The sequence below is a fragment of the Petromyzon marinus genome, chromosome 80 (genome assembly GCF_048934315.1).
Source record: "Petromyzon marinus isolate PM22_M1 ecotype Great Lakes invasive population chromosome 80, UKy_Petmar_22M1.pri1.0, whole genome shotgun sequence".
Lineage (NCBI taxonomy): Eukaryota > Metazoa > Chordata > Hyperoartia > Petromyzontiformes > Petromyzontidae > Petromyzon > Petromyzon marinus.
Window position 1 is genome coordinate 10,053,640 of NC_133746.1, and position 23,361 is coordinate 10,077,000.

Below are 23,361 nucleotides of genomic sequence, written 5' to 3' on the forward strand. Positions count from 1 at the left end.
TACACACACACAGTAGACACACACAGTAGACACACAGTACACACACAGTGCACACACACAGTAGACACACACAGTACACACACACAGTTCACACACAGTACACACACAGTAGACACAGTACACACACAGTACACACACACAGTAGACACACAGTAGACACACACAGTACACACACACAGTACACACACAGTGCACACACAGTACACACACAGTACGCACGCAGTACGCACACAGTACACACACAGTAGACACAGTACACACACAGCAAACACAGTACACACACAGTAGACAACACACAGTAGACACACACAGTACACACACACAGTGCACACACAGTACACACACAGTACGCACGCAGTACACACACAGTAGATACAGTACACACACAGCAAACACAGTACACACACAGTACACACAGTACACACACAGTAGACAGTACACACAGTACACACACATACAGTACACACAGTACACACACACACAGTACACACACACAGTACACACACAGCACACATTTAAAATATCGTCCAACCGCGTGGTGGAGCCAACGCTGTGCGTGCGTCGCCGCACGGAGCCAGCCACGCAGATCGGAGGCGCGGTGGCCGAGGACGACAAACTTAACAACAACAACGACAAGCGAACTGTGTACGTACGTTGAGGACAAGCTTAGACAACAACAACAACAACAACAAGCGAACTGTGTACGTACGTTGGGGACAATCTAAGACAACAACAACAAGCGAACTGTGTACGTACGTGAGGACAAGCTTAGACAACAACAAACAAGTGAACTATGTACGTACGTTGGGGACAATCTAAGACAACAACAAGCGAACTGTGTACGTACGTTGGGGACAATCTAAGACAACAACAACAAGCGAACTGTGTACGTACGTTGAGGACAAGCTAAGACAACATCAACAACAAGCGAACTGTGTACGTACGTTGAGGACAAGCTTAGACAACAACAACAAGCGAACTGTGTACGTACGTTGAGGACAAGCTTAGACAACAACAAGCAAACTGTGTACGTACGTTGAGGACAAGCTTAGACAACAACAAGAACAACAACAAGCGAACTGTGTACGTACGTTGGAGACAAGCTAAGACAACAACAAGGGAACTGTGTACGTACGTTGAGGACAAGCTTAGACAACAACAACAACAACAAGCGAACTGTGTACGTACGTTGAGGACAAGCTTAGACAACAAGAACAACAACAAGGGAACTGTGTACGTACGTTGAGGACAAGCTTAGACAACAACAAGCGAACTGTGTACGTACGTTGGGGACAAGCTAAGACAACAACACAAGCGAACTGTGTACGTACGTTGAGGACAATCATAGACAACAACAAGCGAACTGTGTACGTGCGTTGAGGACAAGCTTAGACAACAAGAACAACAACAAGCGAACTGTGTACTACGTTGGGGACAAGCTAAGACAACAACAACGACAAGCGAACTGTGTACGTACGTTGAGGACAAGCTAAGACAACAACAACAAGCGAACTGTGTACGTACGTTGAGGACAAGCTAAGACAACAACAACAAGCGAACTGTGTACGTGCGTTGAGGACAAGCTTAGACAACAACAACAAGCGAACTGTGTACGTACGTGAGGACAAGCTTAGACAACAAGCGAACTGTGTACGTACGTTGAGGACAATCTAAGACAACAACAAGCGAACTGTGTACGTACGTTGAGGACAAGCTTAGACAACACAACAACAGCAAGCGAACTGTGTACGTACGTTGAGGACAAGCTTAGACAACACAACAACAACAAGCGAACTGTGTACGTACGTTGAGGACAAGCTTAGACAACAACAAGCGAACTGTGTACGTACGTTGGGGACAAGCTAAGACAACAAGAACAATAACAACAAGTGAACTGTGTACGTACGCTGAGGACAAGCTTAGACAACAACAAGCGAACTGTGTACGTACGTTGAGGACAAGCTTAGACAACACAACAACAACAAGCGAACTGTGTACGTACTTTGGCTTCTGCAAATTCGTTTGAGTCGAGTGAGGTTCTTCAAGTCACGCGAAGAGAGCGGCATCCCTACATTTGTAGCTTGCGTTGTTAAATATTTACGGGGGGGGGGGGGGGCGCGAGGGGGGGGGCAAGGGTGGGGGGGGAGGGGAACGTGCCCGTGCGCGTCACGTGGCGCGTCACGTGCGTTCTAGCGCGTCGCAGCGCGGCGTCACGTGCCGCGTCACGTGACGTGGTGGTGTGACGTCGTCGAGGCCCTGCGGCTAGGCTCGCGCCGGGGGAACCGCGTGCGAAAGTTCGCGGGAGCGATGGAGGGAGGGAGGGAGGGATGGAGCGATGGAGGGGTGGATGGATGGAGGGAGGGATGGATGGAGGGGTGGAGGGAGGGAGCGATGGAGGGGTGGAGGGAGGGAGGGAGGGATGGAAGGAGGGATGGAGGGGTGGAGGGAGGGAGGGGTGGAGGGAGGGAGGGATGGAGGGAGGGAGGGAGCGATGGAGGGGTGGAGGGAGGGAGGGAGGGATGGAAGGGGGGGAAGGAGGGATGGAGGGGTGGAGGGAGGGATGCAGGGAGGGATGGAGGGAGGGAGGGAGCGATGGAGGGAGGGAGGGAGGGACGCCACCTTCACTGCCTTTGTTTTAATGGTCGGGCCAAAGAGCAACACGGAGTGTGGATGGTGAATGGGGGGCGGTGGGGGGCGGGGGTTCTGGGTGGTGTGTCGTAAAAATGGCCGTGCACCACGACAATCGTACGGTCCGGAGCATCAGCGTAATATGGGGGTCGTCCATAAATGACGTCACGCAGATATTTGTGACGATGTGTGACGAGGCGGGTGGAGGGGTGTGTTTTGAGAAATGTGACGTCACATCAAAATGCGCAACTTTAAATAGATATAGACGACACGTTTCTACTTAATTACATTGACTTTTTGATCAATGTTTCCTACCTACGACATCAGAGTGCAGCGCCACGTTAAATACGCACTACGATGACGATGGTTTAAAGCGATTTGAAGCGTGTTTGTTTTTTTTTTCAAACTGGAAATATGGTTTTGGGGGGGGGGGTGGTGGGGGGCAGAGCTTTGTGACGTCATATTTGAGGGGGGGAGTGGTCTGACTTTTTGTGACGAGGGGGCGGGGGAGGGGTCAAAAATCGTCCAAAATCGCGTGACGTCATTTACGGACGGCCCCCTGTGAGATCGTCTCACGATGCAATTGGACAGTGCCGCCGTACGATAGTTATCGTGCGGAACAAATTTGCGTGCACGACTTACAATACAATAATGGAGAACAACACATGAGCTTGCATGATATATTCGGCTGCTGCTGGACATTTCCACGTGATGATGATGATTGATGATGATGAAGATGATATCAGCCAATTGGTGTGAGCTGCTTTCATTTGTGATGGGTCAGGTCAGAGGTCCTAGAGAGCTCAGTGGTGGAGCCTTACCTGGCAACAATAAAACATTGTTTTAGTTTATGCTATTGGGTCTCTGTGTGTCTTTGTCGTGTATCTATGAATCTCTATGCCTCTCGATGCGTCTGAAACACATTCTCCTGCGGAGGGGGGAGCTGCTAGGAACGTTGGGTCGCTCGGTCAATGGCCAGGGTCAACAATGGCGGCACCACCACGTGGTGTGTTCAGCACAATACGCCCGACTGTAAGGGCGGGCACAAGCCGGCGTGAGTAGGTTGAAATGTTGAGTTTTATAAGGGCACCACGGGGTGACCAGCCCCTCCCCACCCAGCCCCACCCCACTAAGCCCCTCCCCACCCAGCCCCTCCCCACCCAGCCCCACTCCTCCCACCCCCCACCCACCCTTACCCGCCCCACCCAGCCCCTCCCACCCTCTCCTCCCCACCCAGTCCCTCCCTCCCCACCCAGCCCCTCCCCACCCGCCCCACCCAGCCCCTCCCCACCCTCCCCTCCACCCAGCCCCACCCCTCCCATTTTTAGATGCACGACGGGCGGACGGACACAATAATCCCCTGTGGGCTGGTGGTGTCACCAGGAGGTTCCTACCAGTATACAGTGAGGGAAAAAAGTATTTGATCCCCTGCTGATTTTGTACGTTTGCCCACTGACAAAGAAATTATCAGTCTATAATTTTAATGGTAGGTGTATTTGAACAGTGAGAGACAGAATAACAACAACAACAAATCCAGAAAAACGCATGTCAAAAATGTTATAAATTGATTGGCATTTTAACACGGCTATGACGTCATGTCCACAAAGCCGCGACCGGCGATGTTCACGGAGCTCTGGTAGCAGCTGACCGCCGACGTCATAACCTCTTCAACGCGTCACCGTATTCGCGGGGACGTCACGTCACGTTCGCGCCGCTCTCCGCCCCCACGCAACAATAAACGCTCGCGTGACGTCACGTAACCCGCTTTGCTCGTGCCGCTTTGACGTCACGTGCCCCTCCCCTCCCTCCCCCCACTTTCTGATGGGTTCGATCCCGGCCCCTGACGGTGCCTGCTGCTGCTGCTGTATATTTGGAGTCTGCGTCTCTCTCATCATCACCACGGTGGCTAGGAGATGTTGACTACCTCGCCTGGTGTGCAGGAGGTCGTGGGTTCGATCCCGACCCCTGACCATGCCTGCTACTGCTGTAGATTTGGAGTCTGCGTCTCTCTCTCTCTCATCATCATCATCACGGTGGCTATGAGATGTTGACTACCTCGCCTGGTGCGCAGGAGGTCGTGGGTTCGATCCCGACCCCTAACCATGCCTGCTGCTGCTGTAATTTTGGAGTCTGCGTCTCTCTCATCATCATCATCACGGTGGCTAGGAGATGTTGACTACCTCGCCTGGTTTGCAGGAGGTCGTGGGTTCTATCCTGACCCTGACGACGCCTACTGCTGCTGCTGTAGATTTGGAGTCTGCGTCTCTCTCATCATCATCACCACGGTGGCTAGGAGATGTTGACTACCTCGCCTGGTGTGCAGGAGGTCGTGGATTCGATCCTGACCCTGACAATGCCTGCTGCTTCTGTAGATTTGGAGTCTGCGTGTCTCTCTCTCATCATCACGGTGGCTAGGAGATGTTGACTACCTCGCCTGGTATGCAGGAGGTCGTGGGTTCGATCCCGACCCCTGACAACGCCTGCTGCTGCTGCTGCAGATTTTGGAGTCTGTGGATCTATCTCCAGGTCCTCCACCGGGATGGGTTTTTCCCCCTCCACATTTAGAATCAACATCGCCACGCGCTTAGAGCGTTCAGCTGCTGCTGTACATGTCCACATGATGATGGTGGTGATGGTGGTGATGATATCAGCCACGTTCGCTTGTGCTTTAGTTCGTGTGTGTAACAGCACTTGCCCCTACGACCTGTGTGTGTAGCAGCACTTGCCCCTACAGCCTGTGTGTGTGTAACAGCACTTGCCCCTACAGCCTGTGTGTGTGTAGCAGCACTTGCCCCTACAGCCTGTGTGTGTGTGTAACAGCACTTGCCCCTACAACCTGTGTGTGTAACAGCACTTGCCCCTACAGCCTGTGTGTGTGTGTAACAGCACTTGCCCCTACAACCTGTGTGTGTGTAACAGCACTTGCCCCTACAGCCTGTGTGTGTAGCAGCACTTGCCCCTACAGCCTGTGTGTGTGTGTAACAGCACTTGCCCCTACAGCCTGTGTGTGTGAAACAGCACTTGCCCCTACAGCCTGTGTGTGTAACAGCACTTGCCCCTACAACCTGTGTGTGTGAAACAGCACTTGCCCCTACAGCCTCTGTGTGTGTGTAACAGCACTTGCCCCTAGAGCCTGTGTGTGTGTAGCAGCACTTGCCCCTACAGCCTGTGTGTGTGTAACAGCACTTGCCCCTACAGCCTGTGTGTGTAACAGCACTTGCCCCTACAGCCTGTGTGTGTGTAACAGCACTTGCCCCTACAGCCTGTGTGTGTAGCAGCACTTGCCCCTACAGCCTGTGTGTTTAACAGCACTTGCCCCTACAGCCTCTGTGTGTGTGTAACAGCACTTGCCCCTACAGCTTGTGTGTGTAACAGCACTTTCCCCTACAACCTGTGTGTAACAGCACTTGTCCCTACAGCCTGTGTGTGTGTAACAGCACTTGCCCCTACAACCTGTGTGTGTAACAGCACTTGCCCCTACAGCTTGTGTGTGTGTAACAGCACTTGCCCCTACAACTTGTGTGTGTGTAACAGCACTTGCCTCTACAACCTGTGTGTGTGTGTAACAGCACGTGCCTCTACAGCCTGTGTGTGTGTGTAGCAGCACTTGCCTCTACAGCCCGTGTGTGTGTAACAGCACTTGCCCCTACAGCCTGTGTGTGTGTAACAGCACTTGCCCCTACAGCCTGTGTGTGTGTAACAGCACTTGCCCCTACAGCCTGTATGTGTGTAACAGCACTTGCCCCTACAGCATGTGTGTGAGTGTAACAGCACTTGCCCCTACAACCTGTGTGTGTGTGTAAAAGCACTTGCCCCTACAGCCTGTGTGTGTGTAGCAGCACTTGCCCCTACAGTCTGTGTGTGTAACAGCACTTGCCCCTACAGCCTCTGTGTGTGTGTAACAGCACTTGCCCCTACAGCCTGTATGTAACAGCACTTGCCCCTACAGCCTGTGTGTGTGTAACAGCACTTGCCCCTACAGCCTGTGTGTGTGTAGCAGCACTTGCCCCTACAGCCTGTGTGTGTGTAACAGCACTTGCCCCTACAGCCTGTGTGTGTGTGTAACAGCACTTGTCCCTACAGCCTGTGTGTGTGTAGCAGCACTTGCCCCTACAGCCTGTGTGTGTAACAGCACTTGCCCCTACAGCCTGTGTGTGTGTAACAGCACTTGCCCCTACAGCCTGTGTGTGTGTGTAACAGCACTTGCCCCTACAGCCTGTGCGTGTGTAACAGAAATTGCCCCTACAGCCTGTGTGTGTGTAACAGCACTTGCCCCTACAGCCTGTGTGTGTGTGTAACAGCACTTGTCCCTACAGCCTGTGTGTGTGTAGCAGCACTTGTCCCTACAGCCTGTCTGTGTGTAACAGCACTTGCCCCTACAGCCTGTGTGTGTGTAACAGCACTTGCCCCTACAGCCTGTGTGTGTGTAACAGCACTTGCCCCTACAGCTTGTGTGTAACAGCACTTGCCCCTACAGCCTGTGTGTGTAACAGCACTTGCCTCTACAGCCTGTGTGTGTGTGTAACAGCACTTGCCTCTACAGCCTGTGTGTGTGTAACAGCACTTGCCCCTACAGCTTGTGTGTGTGTAGCAGCACTTGCCTCTACAGCCTGTGTGTGTGTAGCAGCACTTGCCTCTACAGCCTGTGTGTGTGTAGCAGCACTTGCCTCTACAGCCTGTGTGTGTAACAGCACTTGCCCCTACAGCCTGTGTGTGTGTAACAGCACTTGCCCCTACAGCCTGTGTGTGTGTAACAGCACTTGCCCCTACAGCCTGTGTGTGTGTAACAGCACTTGTCCCTTGAGCCTACTAGAGGCTACCCGGGGGAGCTTTATCCGTGTGTGTGGGCGGGGCGAGACGACGCTGCAGGCGCGGGGCGGGGCGGGGCGGGGACGGAGCTTGGGGGCCACTCGAGCCACGCCCCCAAACGTCACGTGCGTGCGCACTGTACATCGACGCGCGTGCACACTCGTCGCTAACTGTACGCTCGCCGCACGCGCTCTCCGCGCCTGATGATGGCGGCGGCGGCGATTTGAAGCGGGGCCACGGATTTCGCCTTCTCGTCTGACGCGCGTGAGACTGCGTTCGTGGGCGCTTTGCACGAGCCAACGTTGAGGCAACGTTGGGGCAACGTTGAGGCAACGTTGGGGCAACATTGAGGCAACGTTGGGGCAACGTTGAGGCAACGTTGGGGCAACGTTGAGGCAACGTTGGGGCAACGTTCAGGCAATGTTTGGCGCCACGGTGGCTAGGAGATGTTGACTACCTCGCCTGGAGTGCAGGAGGTCGTGGGTTCCATCCCTGCCACTGACGACGCCTGCTGCTGCTGCTGTAGATTTGGAGTCTGCGTCTCTCTCTCATCATCATCACCACGGTGGCTAGGAGATGTTGACTACCTCGCCTGGTGTGCAGGAGGTCGTGGGTTCCATCCCTGCGACTGACGATGCCTGCTGCTGCTGCTGTAGATTTGGAGTCTGCCTGTCTCTCTCATCATCATCATCATCACGGTGGCTAGGAGATGTTGACTACCTCGCCTGGTACACAGGAGGTCGTGGGTTCGATCCCTGCCACTGACCATGCCTGCTGCTGCTGTATATTTGGAGTCTGCGTCTATCATCATCATCACGGTGGCTAGGAGATGTTGACTACCTCGCCTGGTGTGCAGGAGGTCGTGGGTTCCATCCCTGCCACTGACTATTCCTCCTGCTGCTGCTGCTGCTGTAGATTTGGAGTCTGCGTCTCTCTCTCCTCTCTCCCCTCCACATTTTAGAATCGCCATCGCCACGCGGCCAGAGTGTCTGCTGCTGCTGTGAATGTCCACACGACGAGGACAATGCCGGCCACCCCCTTCAACCAGCTGCTCCGTCAATGCCGTGACGGCTCTAGGGCAGGGCTCTTCTGAAACGAACCAAAACAAAAGTCTTCCTGAGCCATCGTGATCTAGTGTAGTAGTGTAGTGTATAGTATATAGTGTAGTGTATAGTGTGGTATATAGTAGTGTATAGTGTACTGTATAGTGTGGTATATATTAGTGTGTCGTGTATAGTATAGTGTAGTGTATAGAAGTGTATAGTAGTGTAGTGTATAGTGTGGTATATAGTAGTGTATAGTGTGGTATATAGTAGTGTATAGTGTAGTGTATAGTACTGTATAGTGTAGTGTATAGTGTGGTATATAGTAGTGTATATTGTAGTGTATAGTAAGTGTATAGTGTAGTGTGTATAGTGTAGTGTATAGTAGTGTATAGTGTAGTGTATAGTGTAGTGTATAGTAGTGTATAGTGTAGTGTATAGTACTGTGTAGTGTATGGTAGTATAATGTAGTGTACAGTAGTGTATAGTAGTGTACAGTAGTGTATAGTAGTGTAATGTAGTGTACAGTAGTGTATAGTAGTGTAGTGTTGAACTTCTTTTGCACCGTACGTAGCCAACCGCGCTAATCGGATGTGCGGCGGGAATGCGGGGGGGAGCAGCAAACTACAAACAACAACAACAAACAGTTCTAAAGAAACGAGCTTTGAAAATTGACCGCGGACTCCAGGCTTGGGTGGCTTGGTGACCCTCACAGAGCTGTAGGCCCTGGTGGCCCTCACAGAGCGGTAGGCCCTGGTGGCCCTCACAGAGCGGTAGGCCCTGGTGACCCTCACAGAGCGGTAGGCCCTGGTGACCCTCGCAGAGCGGTAGGCCCTGGTGGCCCTCACAGATCGGTAGGCCCTGGTGACCGTCACGGAGCGGTAGGCCCTGGTGACCGTCACGGAGCGGTAGGCCCTGGTGACCCTCGCAGAGGGGTAGGCCCTGGTGGCCCTCGCAGAGCGGTATGCCCTGGTGACCCTCACAGAGCGGTAGGCCCTGGTGACCCTCACAGAGCGGTAGGCCCTGGTGACCCTCAGCGCGGTAGGCCCTGGTGACCCTCACAGAGCGGTAGGCCCTGGTGACCCTCACAGAGCGGTAGGCCCTGGTGGCCCTGACAGAGCGGTAGGCCCTGGTGGCCCTCACAGAGCGGTAGGCCCTGGTGACCCTCACAGAGCGGTAGGCCCTGGTGACCCTCACAGAGCGGTAGGCCCTGGTGACCGTCACGGAGCGGTAGGCCCTGGTGGCCCTCGCGGAGCGGTAGGCCCTGGTGACCCTCACGGAGCGGTAGGCCCTGGTGACCCTCACAGAGCGGTAGGCCCTGGTGACCCTCACGGAGCGGTAGGCCCTGGTGACCCTCAGAGCGGTAGGCCCTGGTGACCCTCACAGAGCGGTAGGTCCTGGTGACCCTCACAGAGCGGTAGGCCCTGGTGGCCCTCACAGAGCGGTAGGCCCTGGTGACCCTCACAGCGGTAGGCCCTGGTGACCCTCACAGAGCGGTAGGCCCTGGTGACCCTCACGGAGCGGTAGGCCCTGGTGACCCTCAGAGCGGTAGGCCCTGGTGACCCTCACAGAGCGGTAGGTCCTGGTGACCCTCACAGAGCGGTAGGCCCTGGTGGCCCTCACAGAGCGGTAGGCCCTGGTGACCCTCACAGCGGTAGGCCCTGGTGACCCTCACAGCGGTAGGCCCTGGTGGCCCTCACAGTGGTAGGCCCTGGTGACCCTCACAGCGGTAGGCCCTGGTGGCCCTCGCGGAGCGGTAGGCCCTGGTGACCCTCACAGAGCGGTAGGCCCTGGTGACCCTCGCAGAGCGGTAGGCCCTGGTGACCCTCGCAGAGCGGTAGGCCCTGGTGGCCCCTCTCCCCCCGCCCCAGGGCCCCTTTGAGCCGCGCGTTCCACGTCAGGCCACGGCCCGAGCGTCAGGCGGCCGGGCCGGTGGGGGTGGGGGTGGATCGAGTTGCGTGGCGTCCCGCCGTCTTGACGCGGTTGTCTCTTGGTCAGGGTTGCAGGGACGCCGCCCGTCGTTGACGCCCGACGAGGTTCCTCGCACGCCTGCTGGGGAGCGACGGCGCGACGGGCGTCGCTCCCCTTCCGCTGCGATCGACGTCCGTGGCCCGCGACGCGAAAATGGTTCCGGCGATCGAGACGGGGCGAAAAAAATGAACGACGCTCGCGAGCGCTTGCGAGCGAGCGAGCGAGCACGTAGGCGACGCGGAGGGACCAGGTGGAGCGGCGGCGGCGGATGCTGCTGCGATGCTCGGTGCGCAGCTGGGCCCTCGTGAGCCACGCGGCGCTGCAGGACCACGTGAGGCAGCACAGGATGCGGCCGGAGCCGGCGGCGTTCGGTGCGCGAGTGGTTGCCCCTACGTGACGGACAACAGGCGCGCGCCCGCCACCCGCCGGCGGATGCGCACGGGCGAGAAGCCCTTCCCGTGCGCCGTGAGCCTCGGCCCTCACCGGAAGATCCACGCGGGCGAGAGGACCTACGAGCGCCCCACGTGCCTCAAGGTGTTCGCCAGCCTGGAGACCGTCAGGAGGCACCGGGCGGCGCACGTCGGCGAGAAGCCGTTGCGGTGCGACGCGTGCGGCAGGGCATACGCCGTGCTGGGCAACCTGGAGCGCCGCGAGGCGACGCACGCCGACGAGCGGCCGTCCGTGTGCACGGTGTGCGACGAGGCGTTCGCGCACGCCCAAGGACCTGCGCGGCCACCAGAGGGTAACACCTGCGCAAGAGGAAGGGCTACGAGTGCAAGCGATGCGAGAGGTCGTACACCAGGCTGGGCGCCCTCCGTGCCCACGAGAAGACGCGCGCCAACGACGCGCCGCACGTGTGCTCCGAGTGCGGTGAGGTGTTCACTGAGCTGGACAGCCTGCGTCGGCACGAGAGGTCTCACGAGGAGCAGAAGCCACTGCTGTGTTCCGACTGCGGCGAGGTGTTCACGGAGCTGGACAGCCTGCGTCAGCACGAGAGGTGTCACAAGGAGCAGAAGGCAAAGTCATCAAACGTCGGGTGGCAGCGGCAGACGACGGGCGAAGACGGCGACAGCGGTAGATAGGCGCCCGCGTGGCGAGTCCCTGGCAACGTTGATTTCACGACCGCGTGGCCTGCGTATCACGCCGAGCGAGTTGAGGTTTTGCGGCCTATTTATTGTTCGCTACCCACCGTGCGTGGCCCATTTGAGCCGACCGAGCTCTTGCTCAAGGGTGACCGCGGGACGGGGGCTGCTAGAGCGGTGTAGTGGTAGTAGTCGCAGGAGGATGATACAGAAAAGTGAAAACATTGGGTACCGAGAGTAGAGGAGATAAAACAGTTTGAACTCCTTTCGTTGTTAGCCTGCGCATTTCTCACTTGCCCACCCGGCAGCATAACAAAAGGCGGCTTAATCCTCGCTCGCTTATTTACTTCCGCCATCTACATCACAAAGCCTCAGTCTCGGCTCCACCAGTTGCCTCCCAGTGCACCCTCGGTTTTGCAACTTCTCCTCCCAGCCCACACCCCGCCCCCACACTCACCATGACCCCCCCCACCTCCATAACCCGCGACTACTCTATAATCCCTCGTCACAACCATCTCTGAGACGCACTTTAAGCGTTTGTGCTTTCGCTACGTTGTCCCCACCTGAAGAAGGACGCTTGTGTTGCTCCCGAAACGTCGTGATTTAATTTAGTTTTCATTTATTTTATTTATTTTTTAACCTACGTGACTTTACCCAAAAAACCCAAGAGTAGGAGAAAAACGATCTTCATTATAACCTTCAGCAGAGCAGCAGCAGCAGCTTCCAATTCGGACACGGCCACGTGCAGACCGCGAATCAAAATACGCGACAGCGCGCTGCCTCGGGGGGGGAAAGCACGCGACACGTGGTGTGGGTGGAACGGTTTCGTGAGACACAGAAGCAGTGGGTGGTGGGGGGGGAGGATATCCGCCGGCTGGACTGGGACGTTGGGAGCGGACCACGGGAGGAGCGGGAAACCGTCCCTCCCTCTCTCTCTCTCTCCGCGTAGACCTGGACAGAGGCGGCGTGGTCCGGCGAGACGATCGGCCAGTTGGCGGACGGGGAGACGCACGTTGGGGATGGGCGGCGGGGCGCGGGGGGGTCCGTTAACCCCCTGCCCCCACCGCCCCACCTCTTCAGACCGCGTCGCCGCGTTGAGGCTCCGGCCTGTGCTTATTTTCCCGGTCGGCGGCGGCAGCGGCAGCGTTCTCGCTCTGTCAGGGGAAACGCTTTGCTCGGAGAGCGACGCCGGACACGGCGGCCGTGTTTTTGTTTGTTGTGTGGACAGTAAAGAGCGACCGTTGCTTTTTCGTCTGTGAGCCGACGTCCGGCGCGGACCTCCGGCGCGGACCTCGAGGGCAGTCCGCTCGCCGGCGCGCTCCGGCGCGCTCGAGAGCAGCCGAAATTACCGCAGCGCTTGCCCACGCGGCAGCGGCTTCGTTCATCCGCCCGTGATGGACGAATCCGTCTGGGGGGAATCGCTGAGCTCGGCTCGTCGTAATTCCGCAGTGCCTCAAATTGTTGGCAGAAGTAGCCACCCCTTGTGAGTGGTTGCCGGAGGTGCAATCTGTGGGGGAAGTTACGAGGGGCGACCCGGAGTCTTGAGACCAAGAAAGGCGCCGGGGGGGCAGAGACGATCTCCCAAGCGAGGGATGGTGGCGTCTGTGCACAGACTGCCCTACATGACATCATCGCAGCTGTCTGGACCACGGGACGGGTTCCGCAGTATTGGAAGGGTGCCCCGGTGGTCCCCCTCTTTAAGAAGGATGGCTGCACAGACTGTAACAACTACAGGGGCATCTCCTTCCTCAGTGTGTCGGGAAAATCTCCTTCCTCAGTGTGTCGGGAAAAGATTATTCAACATCGCCTTGCCAGGTACACTGAGGAGAAGCTTGCGGAGTCCCAGTGTTGTATGAGACCAGGGAGGCCCTGCACGGATGCAATATTCTCTGTCCGTCCGCTACAGCAGAGGTGCAGGGAATGCCAACAGGACCTACATATCTACTGTAATGGTCTGGTCAAAGCCTATGATACCATCAATAGGCCAGGGTTCTGGGTTGTTCTTCGTGCTTTCGGAGTCCCTGACTCTGCTCACGATCATTAAGAACCTTCATTATGGTTGGCGGGCCTGGGTTAAGCTTTCGGGGTCAGGAGTCAGAGCCATTCCCTGTTCACCTTGGGGTGCGACAGGGATGTCCTCTGGCTCCCACATCATTTAACATCTATTTTGACCACGTAGTTCGTGAAGCCTTCCATAGCTGTACCGGGGGAATCTCCATTTGGTACAGATATAATGGGATGGCTGATCGATGCCCGGGTGCGGTCAAGAGATGGCTCCTTATTGGTCAACCATGTTACTTATGCCGATGATCTGGTGATTGCTGCTCAATCACCAGATCATCTGCTGCTAGACCTGGAGCTTGCCACTAAGAAGTGGGGTCTTACCGCCAACCCCACCAAAACTAAGCAGTTAACTAGGTATTTTATGCCATCAAACACACCACCGCCTCAATTTCTCATTGGCGATGGAGCAGTTGTGAAGAGAGTGGAGAGTTTTCCACATCTGGTCAGTGCGTTTATGACCGGCTCTGGTTTGACAGCACAACTCTCACTCCGAATCAGTCGTGCAGCATTATCTTTTCATCGGATGCGTTACGCTGCTGCATGGAAGCTATCTGGTCTGTCGCTCCGCACGACGCTTCAGGTCTTCTCGGCCATGGTCATGCCCTCCTTTATGCTTGTGAAATGTGGACCCCTCTAATGGTGTGTCTGCGCCGGTTAGAAATATTCGGGCTGGCCTGCCTACTATCCTGGGTTTAACCAGGCTGGATTGTGTGAGAAGCTCACAGATCCTTGAAAGATCTGGACATATGAAGCAATTGGCGGGACCCCGGGGTCCCATCACTGCCCCCGGGGTGGGAAAATCCGCGTAGCGACACGAGTCTTGTCGCCTTACCGACAACAACAAAACTAGCGTCAATCGATTGGCCTCGTCGAGAGCTACTCGGGGTACTAAGTTTCGTAAAAAGTTGAAAAATTACATAAACGTTAAATTCACTGCCGCGGGGGCGGCGGGCTCGCCTTGGCAAAGAAGCCGAGGGTCGACGGCTGACCGGAGGGCGTCGTCGCCGCGCGCGACCGCGGCGGACGCCCCCCCGGGCCTCGCGTTTGGCCGGTGGGGTGGCGCCCATCGTGTTGATCGCCACCTGCTGCTGCTGGCGCTTGTTGGCGCGAGTCTGGGCGGGCGGCGCGTTGCTGTCGGGATCGCGGGTGGGCAGACTGAAAAATCATTATTATTGACCTGATTTTTGCGGGACCCCGGGGTCCCGCCAAATGATTCATATTCCCATCGGTGAGCTCCGGTGGGAAAGGCCGCGTTGGCTGGGTCATGTAGCCCGCATGCCCAGCCACCCCATGCCCAAGCAGCTTCTGTTTGGCCGGATAGACGCGGCTAAACCGGCACGACACGGGCTGGAAAAAAGATGGAGTGATGCGGTATGGGTGGACCTGAGTGGACTTGTCGACGACTGGTATCAGTGGTTTCATGATCAGCCTCAATGGAGAGGGCTCATGAAGGACACTACTGGGTAGTTGGAGGCAGCCACCCTCCCAACAACAATGGAGGACAGAGGAGCGACGCTCACAACAACGAGCGGAGCGCCGGGTGGCGAAAGCATAGCAGGTTGCCAGTCATCTCAGTCAACCCATGGCACCACCTAGGCCTGTCCCGTGACCTCCTGCACCTAGCCTGGCACAGCAGTCAACCCATATCACCTGCTGGGTCTGTGCCGTGACCTCTTCCTCCTGCACCTAGCCTGGCACAGCAGTCAACCCATGGCACCTGCTGGGTCTGTCCCGTGACCTTTCAGGGAGCCTTCGACACTTCACGTGGCGGCCTCAAAGTGCACCTGGCCTGGCACTGGCGCCGTGGTGACGTCACCGCCACTTGGTGGCGAATGGCGACATCAGCGAGGTAAGCGACACCAAAAACAAAGGGATTTTGTTTTCAATTCACGTCCCTTTGTTAATTTATGTTGCTACCGTGGCAGTGTTTACGGCAGCATTGCGTGCAAATGTACAATCTTTATTATTTATGCTCATCATGAGGTTTTAAGACGATGCTTCCGGTTTTTTTTGTTGTTGTTGAACCGCGACATTCTGACCGTATGGGCATTTAAATACAGCACCTGAATCATTCTTTAGAAGCGGTTGTTGTTGTGTTTCGTTTGCATCGCTCTCAACCTCCTTATCAGTGCCACCTAACTTATTACAGGCCAATTCAGACCTTGTCGGTCACCCCGTGCCCCTTATAAATCTCAACGATTATCCTATACACTACACTACACACTACACTATACACTACTATACACTACACTATACACTACTATACACTACACTATACACTACACACTACTATACACTACACTATACACTACTATACATTACACTATACAGGACTATACATAACACTTTACACTAATATACACTACTATAAACTACACTATACACTATCATACACTACACTATACACTACTATACACTATACTACAAACCTGTCAACCCCTTATCAGTGCCCTACCTTATTACAGACCAATTCAGACCTCATTGGTCACCCCGTGCCCCTTATAAATCTCAACGTTCACCCTACAAAGTCTTCACCATCACGAGGGAGAAACAAACGGATTGGCAGTTTAAAAAATTTGCCCACATTGAAACAGCTGTACGCGATATGGTGGCGGTGGGCGGAGTTGGAGTGGAAGGGGAGGCGGAGTTGGAGTGGAAGGGGGCGGGGTTGGAATGGCGGAGGGCGGGGTTTAAGTGGCGGGGATTGAGGTTGAAGTGACGGTGGGCGGGGTTGGAGTGACGGGGTTGGAGTGACGGAGGGCGGGGTTGAAGTGACGGGGGGCGGGGTTGGAGTGACGGAGGGCGGGGTTGAAGTGACGGAGGGCGGGGTTGACGTGACGGTGGGCGGGGTTAAAGTGGCGCGCGGCGGGGGAGGGGCGTGGTCACCAGCGGACGTCACCCGCAGTGACCTCGAGCCACGCCCAATGTCACGTGCGCGCACTGTACAACAACACGTGTAGCACAGTCGCCGCTAACTATACGCTCCTAACACGCGCTCTCCGCGCCTGATGATGGTGGTGGTGGTGATGATGATGGTGGCAGCGGCGGCTGCGATTTGAAGCGGTGGCCCACGGATTCGCCTTCTCGCCTTGACGCGCGTGAGTCTGCAGTTCGTCATTTTTGGTTTGTTGACATCGTAAGCGACCTCTGCTTATCCCCAAGCAATCTCGTTAAGCTCGTCGGCGTTGAGCTGACGTTGGCCCAACGTTGAGATAACGTTGCAACAGTGTTGTGCTAACGTCTCAATGTTGAGCTAACGTTGATGGAACGTTGGACCGACGTTGGCTCAACGTTGGTTCAACGTTGCGCCAACGTTCGCACAACATTTGTGCAAACGTTATCGCAAAGTTGGGCCAACGTAAGCTCAACGTTGAGACAACGTTAGCTCAATATTGGACCAACGTTACGCCAACGTTAGCTCAACGTAGCGCCAACGTTAGCTCAACGTTGCACAAACGTGCAACGCTGATGGTAGAAGAGAGAGAGAGTGGATCGCAGAACTGGGAGAGAGACGGGAGAGACGTGAGAGATAAATAGAGGATCGCAGAACTGGGAGAGAGACGGGAGAGACGTGAGAGATAAATAGAGGATCGCAGAACTGGGAGAGAGACGGGAGAGACGGGAGAGATAAATAGAGGATTGCAGAACTGGGAGAGAGACGGGAGAGATACATAGAGGATCACAGAACTGGGAGAGAGACGGGAGAGATAAAGAGGGGATCGCAGAACTGGGAGAGAGACGGGAGAGATAAATAGAGGATCACAGAACTGGGAGAGAGACGGGAGAGATAAAGAGTGGATCGCAGAACTGGGAGAGAGACGGGAGAGATAAATAGAGGATCGCAGAACTGGGAGAGAGAGATAGAGACGGGAGAGATAAAGAGAGGATCGCAGAACTGGGAGAGAGACGGGAGAGTTGGGAGTGCAGCCGTTACCCAGCAGCGGATCGACCCTGGCTCATGGATGGTGATGATGATGATGGCGATGATGATGGCGATGATGATGATGGAGATGATGAATGATGATGGAGATGATGGCGATGATGGTGATGGCGATGATGGCGATGATGAACGATGATGGAGATGATGATTGATGATGGTGATGATGATGATGGCGATAATGATGATGATGGCGATGATGATGATGATGATGGCGATGATGATGATGGCGGCGATGATGATGATTGATGATGATGGCGATGATGATGGCGGCGATGATGATGGCGATGATGATTGATGATGATGATGGTGATGATGATGATGGCGATGATGGCGATGATGATTGATGATGATGGTGATGATGGTGATGCGAGAGATCTCACTTGCAAGAGCGGGCCCCCCAAATCACTGTTAATAGGTTGTTGAGATCACGACAGAAGCAGCGGCAAGAAGCAAGCGGCATGAAGCATGAAGCAAGAAGCAGCGGCAAGAAGCAGCAACAAGAAGCATGAAGCAGCAGCAAGAAGCAGCGGCAAGAAGCAGCGGCAAGAAGCAGCAAGACGCAGCAGCGGTAAGAAGCAGCAACAAGAAGCAAGCGGCAAGAAGCAGCAAGAAGCAGCAGCGGCAAGAAGCAGCAACAAGAAGCAGCAGCGTGAAGCAGCAAGAAGCAGCGGCAAGAAGCAGCAACAAGAAGCAGCAACAAGAAGCAAGCGGCAAGAAGCAGCGGCAAGAAGCAGCGGCAAGAAGCAGCAGCAAGAAGCTGCAAGAAGCAGCAGCAAGAAGCAGCAGCATGAAGCAAGCGGCAAGAAGCAGCAGCAAGAAGCAGCAGCATGAAGCATGAAGCAGCAACAAGAAGCATGAAGCAGCAACAAGAAGCATGAAGCAGCAGCATGAAGCATGAAGCAGCGGCATGAAACATGAAGCAAGCGACGCTCCCTGCGGCGAGTTTGGCGTCTCCGATTGGCGCCGTTGGCCGCGTGCGGTGCGAAAGTCGTTCGCCGTGAAGTGACGCTCACATGTGACCCCCCCCCTCTCTCCCTGCCCCCCCTCTCTCCCTGCCCCCCCTCTCTCCCCCTCTACACCTCCCCCCCCCCCAGTCTCCAACAATGTTCGTCGCGCTCAGGCCGAAGGCCGCCCTCGGCCACGCGGCGAGCCACCTCGGCCACGCGGTGGCGGCGACGGCGGCGACGGCGGCGACGGCGGCGGTGGCGGCGGCTTGGAGGAAGCCGCGGCTCGCGCTCGCCTCGCTGGCCGCGGTCCTCGCCCTGCCGCCCGCCCGCCAGGAGGGGATCCTCCGGCCGCTCGCCGCGGTCGCCCGCGCCGGCGGGCGATGGGACGGGGGGGAGGAGGAGGCGGTGAAGGAGGCGGTCGCGGCGGGGGCTGCTGCGGTGGGTGGGCCCGTGGAGGAGGTCGTGGTATAGTGTAGTGTGTATATATAGTGTGTGTAGTGTAGTGGTATAGTGTATATATATAGTGTGTGTGTAGTGTGGTGTGTATATAGTGTAGTGGTATAGTGTAGTGTATATATATAGTGTGTGTGTAGTGTGGTGTGTATATAGTGTAGTGGTATAGTGTAGTGTATATATATAGTGTGTGTGTAGTGTGGTGTGTATATAGTGTAGTGGTATAGTGTAGTGGTATAGTGTAGTGGTGTAGTGTAGTGTGTATATATATAGTGTGTGTAGTGTGGTGTGTATATAGTGTAGTGGTGTAGTGTATTTTGTACCAACGGACACTCCACCCCCACAACTCCCAATCGGTGATGGGACAGTTGTGGAGAGAGTGGAGAGTTTCCCATACCTGGGCAGTGTGCTTATGGCTGGCTCCAGTTTAACAGCAGAGGTCTCACTCCGAATCAGTCGAGCGGCAAAATCTTTCCATCGGTTGCGTAACGATGTGTGGAAGCTACCTGGTCTGTCGCTCCGCACTAAGCGTCAAGTCTTCTCAGCCACGGTCATTCCCTCCCTTCTCTACGCTTGCGAAACGTGGACCCCCCTAATGGAGCATCTTCGCCGGTTGGAAACATTTAGGCTGGCCTGCCTACAATCCATCCTGGGTTTAACCAGGCTGGATTGTGTGAGGAGCTCACAAATCCTTGAACGATTGGGGCAAAGTCCCATCGGTGAGCACCTCCGGCAGGCAAGGCTGCGTTGGCTGGGTCATGTAGCCCGCATGCCCAGCCACCGCTTGCCGAAAAAGCTTTTGTTCGGCCGGATCGAGGGGGCTAGACGGGCGCGGCACGGGCTAGAGAAGAGATGGAGTGATGTGGTACAGGAGGACGTGGAGCTGAGTGGACTTGCCGATGACTGGTACCAGCGGTGTCAAGATCGGCCTCTGGAGGAGGCTCGTGAAGGACGCTATTGGGCAGTTGGAGGCAGTCGCCCTTCAACAACAACGGAGGGCGGAGGAGCAACGCTCACAACAACGAGCGGAGCGCCGGGTGGCTAAAGCACAGCAGGTTGGCACAGTAGGGGGCACAGGTGGTGCATCAGCCAGTCATCTCAGTCAGTCGACCCGTGGCACCTGGGTCTGCCCCGTGACCTCCTATCAGCGGGCGTTCGACACTTCACGTGGCCTCAAGGTGCACATGGCCTGGCATAAGCGTCGTGGTGACGTCACCGCCACTTAGTGGCGAATGGCGATTGTTGTGTATAGTGTAGTGATATAGTGTAGTGGTGTGGTATAGTGTATATATATAGTGTAGTGGTGTGTGTGTGTATAGTGTGTAGTGTGTGGTATAGTGTAGTGGTGTGGTGTGTATATAGTGTGTAATGTGCGTACTGTGTGTGTAAGTAATGTGTGTAGTGTGTGTGTATGTCAGTGATGTGTGTAGTGTATGTAAGTGATGTGTGTAGTGTGTGTATGTGATGTGTGTAATGTGTGTAATGTAAGTGATGTGTGTAGTGTGTGTAATGTAAGTGATGTGTGTAGTGTGTGTAAGTGATGTGTGTAGTGTGTGTAGTGTGTGTGTAATGTAAGTGATGTGTGTAGTGGGTGTATGTGATGTGTGTATTGTGTGTATGTGATGTGAGTAATGTAAGTGATGTGTGTCGTGTTTGTACAGTGAGGGAAAAAAGTATTTGATCCCCTGCTGATTTTGTACGTTTGCCCACTGACAAATAAATGATCAGTCTATAATTTTAATGGTAGGTTTATTTGAACAGTGAGAGACAGAATAACAACAACAAAATCCAGAAAAACGCATGTCAAAAATGTAATAAATTGATTTGCATTTTAATGAGGGAAATAAGAATTTGACCCCCTCTCAATCAGAAGGATTTCTGGCTCCCAGGTGTCTTTTATACAGGTAACGAGCTGAGATTAGGAGCACACTCTTAAAGGGAGTGCTCCTAATCTCAGCTTGTTACCTGTATAAAAGACACCTGTCCACAGAAGCAATCAATCAATCAGATTCCAAACTCTCCACCATGGCCAAGACCAAAGAGCTCTCCAAGGATGTCAGGGACAAGATTGTAGATCTACACAAGGCTGGAATGGGCTACAAGACCATTGCCAAGCAGCTTGGTGAGAAGGTGACAACAGTTGGTGAGATTAATCGCAAATGGAAGAAACACAAAAGAACTGTCAATCTCCCTCGGCCTGGGGCTCCATGCAAGATCTCACCTCGTGGAGTTGCAATGATCATGAGAACGGTGAGGAATCAGCCCAGAACTACACGGGAGATCTTGCAAATGATCTCAAGGCAGCTGGGACCATAGTCACCAAGAAAACAATTGGTAACACACTACGCCGTGAAGGACTGAAATCCTGCAGCGCCCGCAAGGTCCCCCTGCTCAAGAAAGCACATATACATGCCCGTCTGAAGTTTGCCAATTAACATCTGAATGATTCAGAGGACAACTGGGTGAAAGTGTTGTGGTCAGATGAGACCAAAATGGAGCTCTTTTGCATCAACTCAACTCGCAGTGTTTGGAGGAGGAGGAATGCTGCCTATTACCCCAAGAACACCATCCCCACCATCAAACATGAAGGTGGAAACATGCTTTGGGGGTGTTTTTCTGCTAAGGGGACAGGACAACTTCACTGCATCAAAGGGACGATGGACGGGGCCATGTACCGTCAAATCTTGGGTGAGAACCTCCTTCCCTCAGCCAGGGCATTGAAAATGGTTGTGGATGGGTATTCCAGCATGACAGTGACCCAAAACACACGGCCAAGGCAACAAAGGAGTGGCTCAAGAAGAAGCACATTAAGGTCCTGGAGTGGCCTAGCCAGTCTCCAGACCTTAATCCCATACAAAATCTGTGGAGGGAGCTGAAGGTTCGAGTTGCCAAACGTCAGCCTCAAAACCTTAATGACTTGGAGAAGATCTGCAAAGAGGAGTGGGACAAAATCCCTCCTGAGATGTGTGCAAACCTGGTGGCCAACTACAAGAAACGTCTGACCTCTGTGATTGCCAACAAGGGTTTTGCCACCAAGTACTAAGTCATGTTTTGCAGAGGGGTCAAATACTTATTTCCCTCATTAAAATGCAAATCAATTTATAACATTTTGACATGCGTTTTTCTGGATTTTGTTGTTGTTATTCTGTCTCTCACTGTTCAAATAAACCTACCATTAAAATTATAGATTGATCATTTATTTGTCAGTAGGCAAACGTACAAAATCAGCAAAGGATCAAATAATTTTTTCCCTCACTGTAAGTGGTGTGTGTAGTGTGTATGTAAATAATGTGTGTAAGTGATGTGTGTGATGTGTGTATGTAAGTAATGTGTGTAGTGTATGTACATGAATGTGTGTAGTGTGTGTAATGTAAGCGATGTGTGTAGTGTATGTATGTGATGTGTGTAGTGTGTGTATGTAAGTAATGTGTGTGTATAAGTAATGTGTGTAATTGTGTGTATAAGTAATGTGTATGTAAGTAATGTGTGTAGTGTGTAAGTAATGCGTGTAGTGTGTGTAATTAATGTGTGTATGTAAGTAATGTGTGTAGTGTGTGTAAGTAATGTGTGTGTATGTAAATGAAGTGTGTCATGTGTGTGTATGTAAATGAAGTGTGTAATGTATGTGTATGTAAATGAAGTGTGTCGTGTGTGTGTGTAAATGAAGTGTGTAATGTGTGTGTATGTAAATGAAGTGTGTAGTGTGTGTGTATGTAAATGAAGTTTGTAATGTGTGTGTATGTAAATGATGTATGTAATGTGTATGTAAATGAAGTGTGTAATGTGTGTGTGTATGTAAATGAAGTGTGTAATGTGTGTATGTAAATGAAGTGTGTAATGTATGTGTATGTAAATGAAGTGTGTCATGAGTGTGTATCTAAATGAAGTGTGTAATGTGTGTGTATCTAAATGAAGTGTGTAATGTGTGTGTGTGTCTGTGAACTTCTTTTGCACCGTACCTAGCCAACCGTGCTAATCGGAGGTGTGGACAAAAAAGGAAACACAAAAAGCAGTTCTGTAGGAACTAGTTATCAATGCAGTATAGTGTAGTGCAGGGGTCGGGAACCTATGGCTCGCGAGCCAGATGTGGCTCTTTTGATGATTGCATATGGCTCGCAGATAAAACAAAATATTCTCACTTGTTTTAATCCATCCATCGATTTTTCACTGCGCATGTCCTGTTCATGGCTGCAGGAGCAATTGTCCATTATTTTAATTGGATGATACTGGCCTACGTTTGCCGTTGCTGGGTAAAACAGGTAAACGCCCCCTTTTGAATCAGTCTGAGACTGCGTCTGCTCGGTCATTAGCTCAAAGCTAACCCTTCGACGAAGAAGATGGCGAAAAGAAAAAAAGACGACGAGTATCGTACATTTCAGGACGAATGGACCGAAGAATTCGCCTTTGTGGGGAGAGCGGGTTCT

The 23,361-nt window shown here is 53.8% G+C and overlaps 1 protein-coding gene across 8 annotated transcripts in view; it reads left to right on the forward strand.

The window, feature by feature from the left end:
* Positions 1–7,527: 7,527 nt before the first annotated feature.
* Positions 7,528–23,361, forward strand: part of LOC116957663 (GTP-binding protein 8) — a 29,693-nt gene continuing 13,859 nt past the window's right edge. Inside the window, exons 1-2 of one of the 8 annotated variants that reach the window (XM_076057342.1) lie at positions 7,528–10,134; positions 10,235–15,678. In XM_076057342.1, coding sequence (XP_075913457.1) covers positions 10,731–11,774 — 1,044 coding nt within the window. In that variant the 5' untranslated portion in view covers positions 7,528–10,134; positions 10,235–10,730 and the 3' untranslated portion in view covers positions 11,775–15,678. Of the gene's footprint in view, positions 15,679–16,464; positions 16,696–18,631; positions 18,923–23,361 lie in introns of those variants that run through there. The other 7 variants (XM_076057343.1, XM_076057344.1, XM_076057345.1 and 4 more) reach the window with 7 other exon arrangements.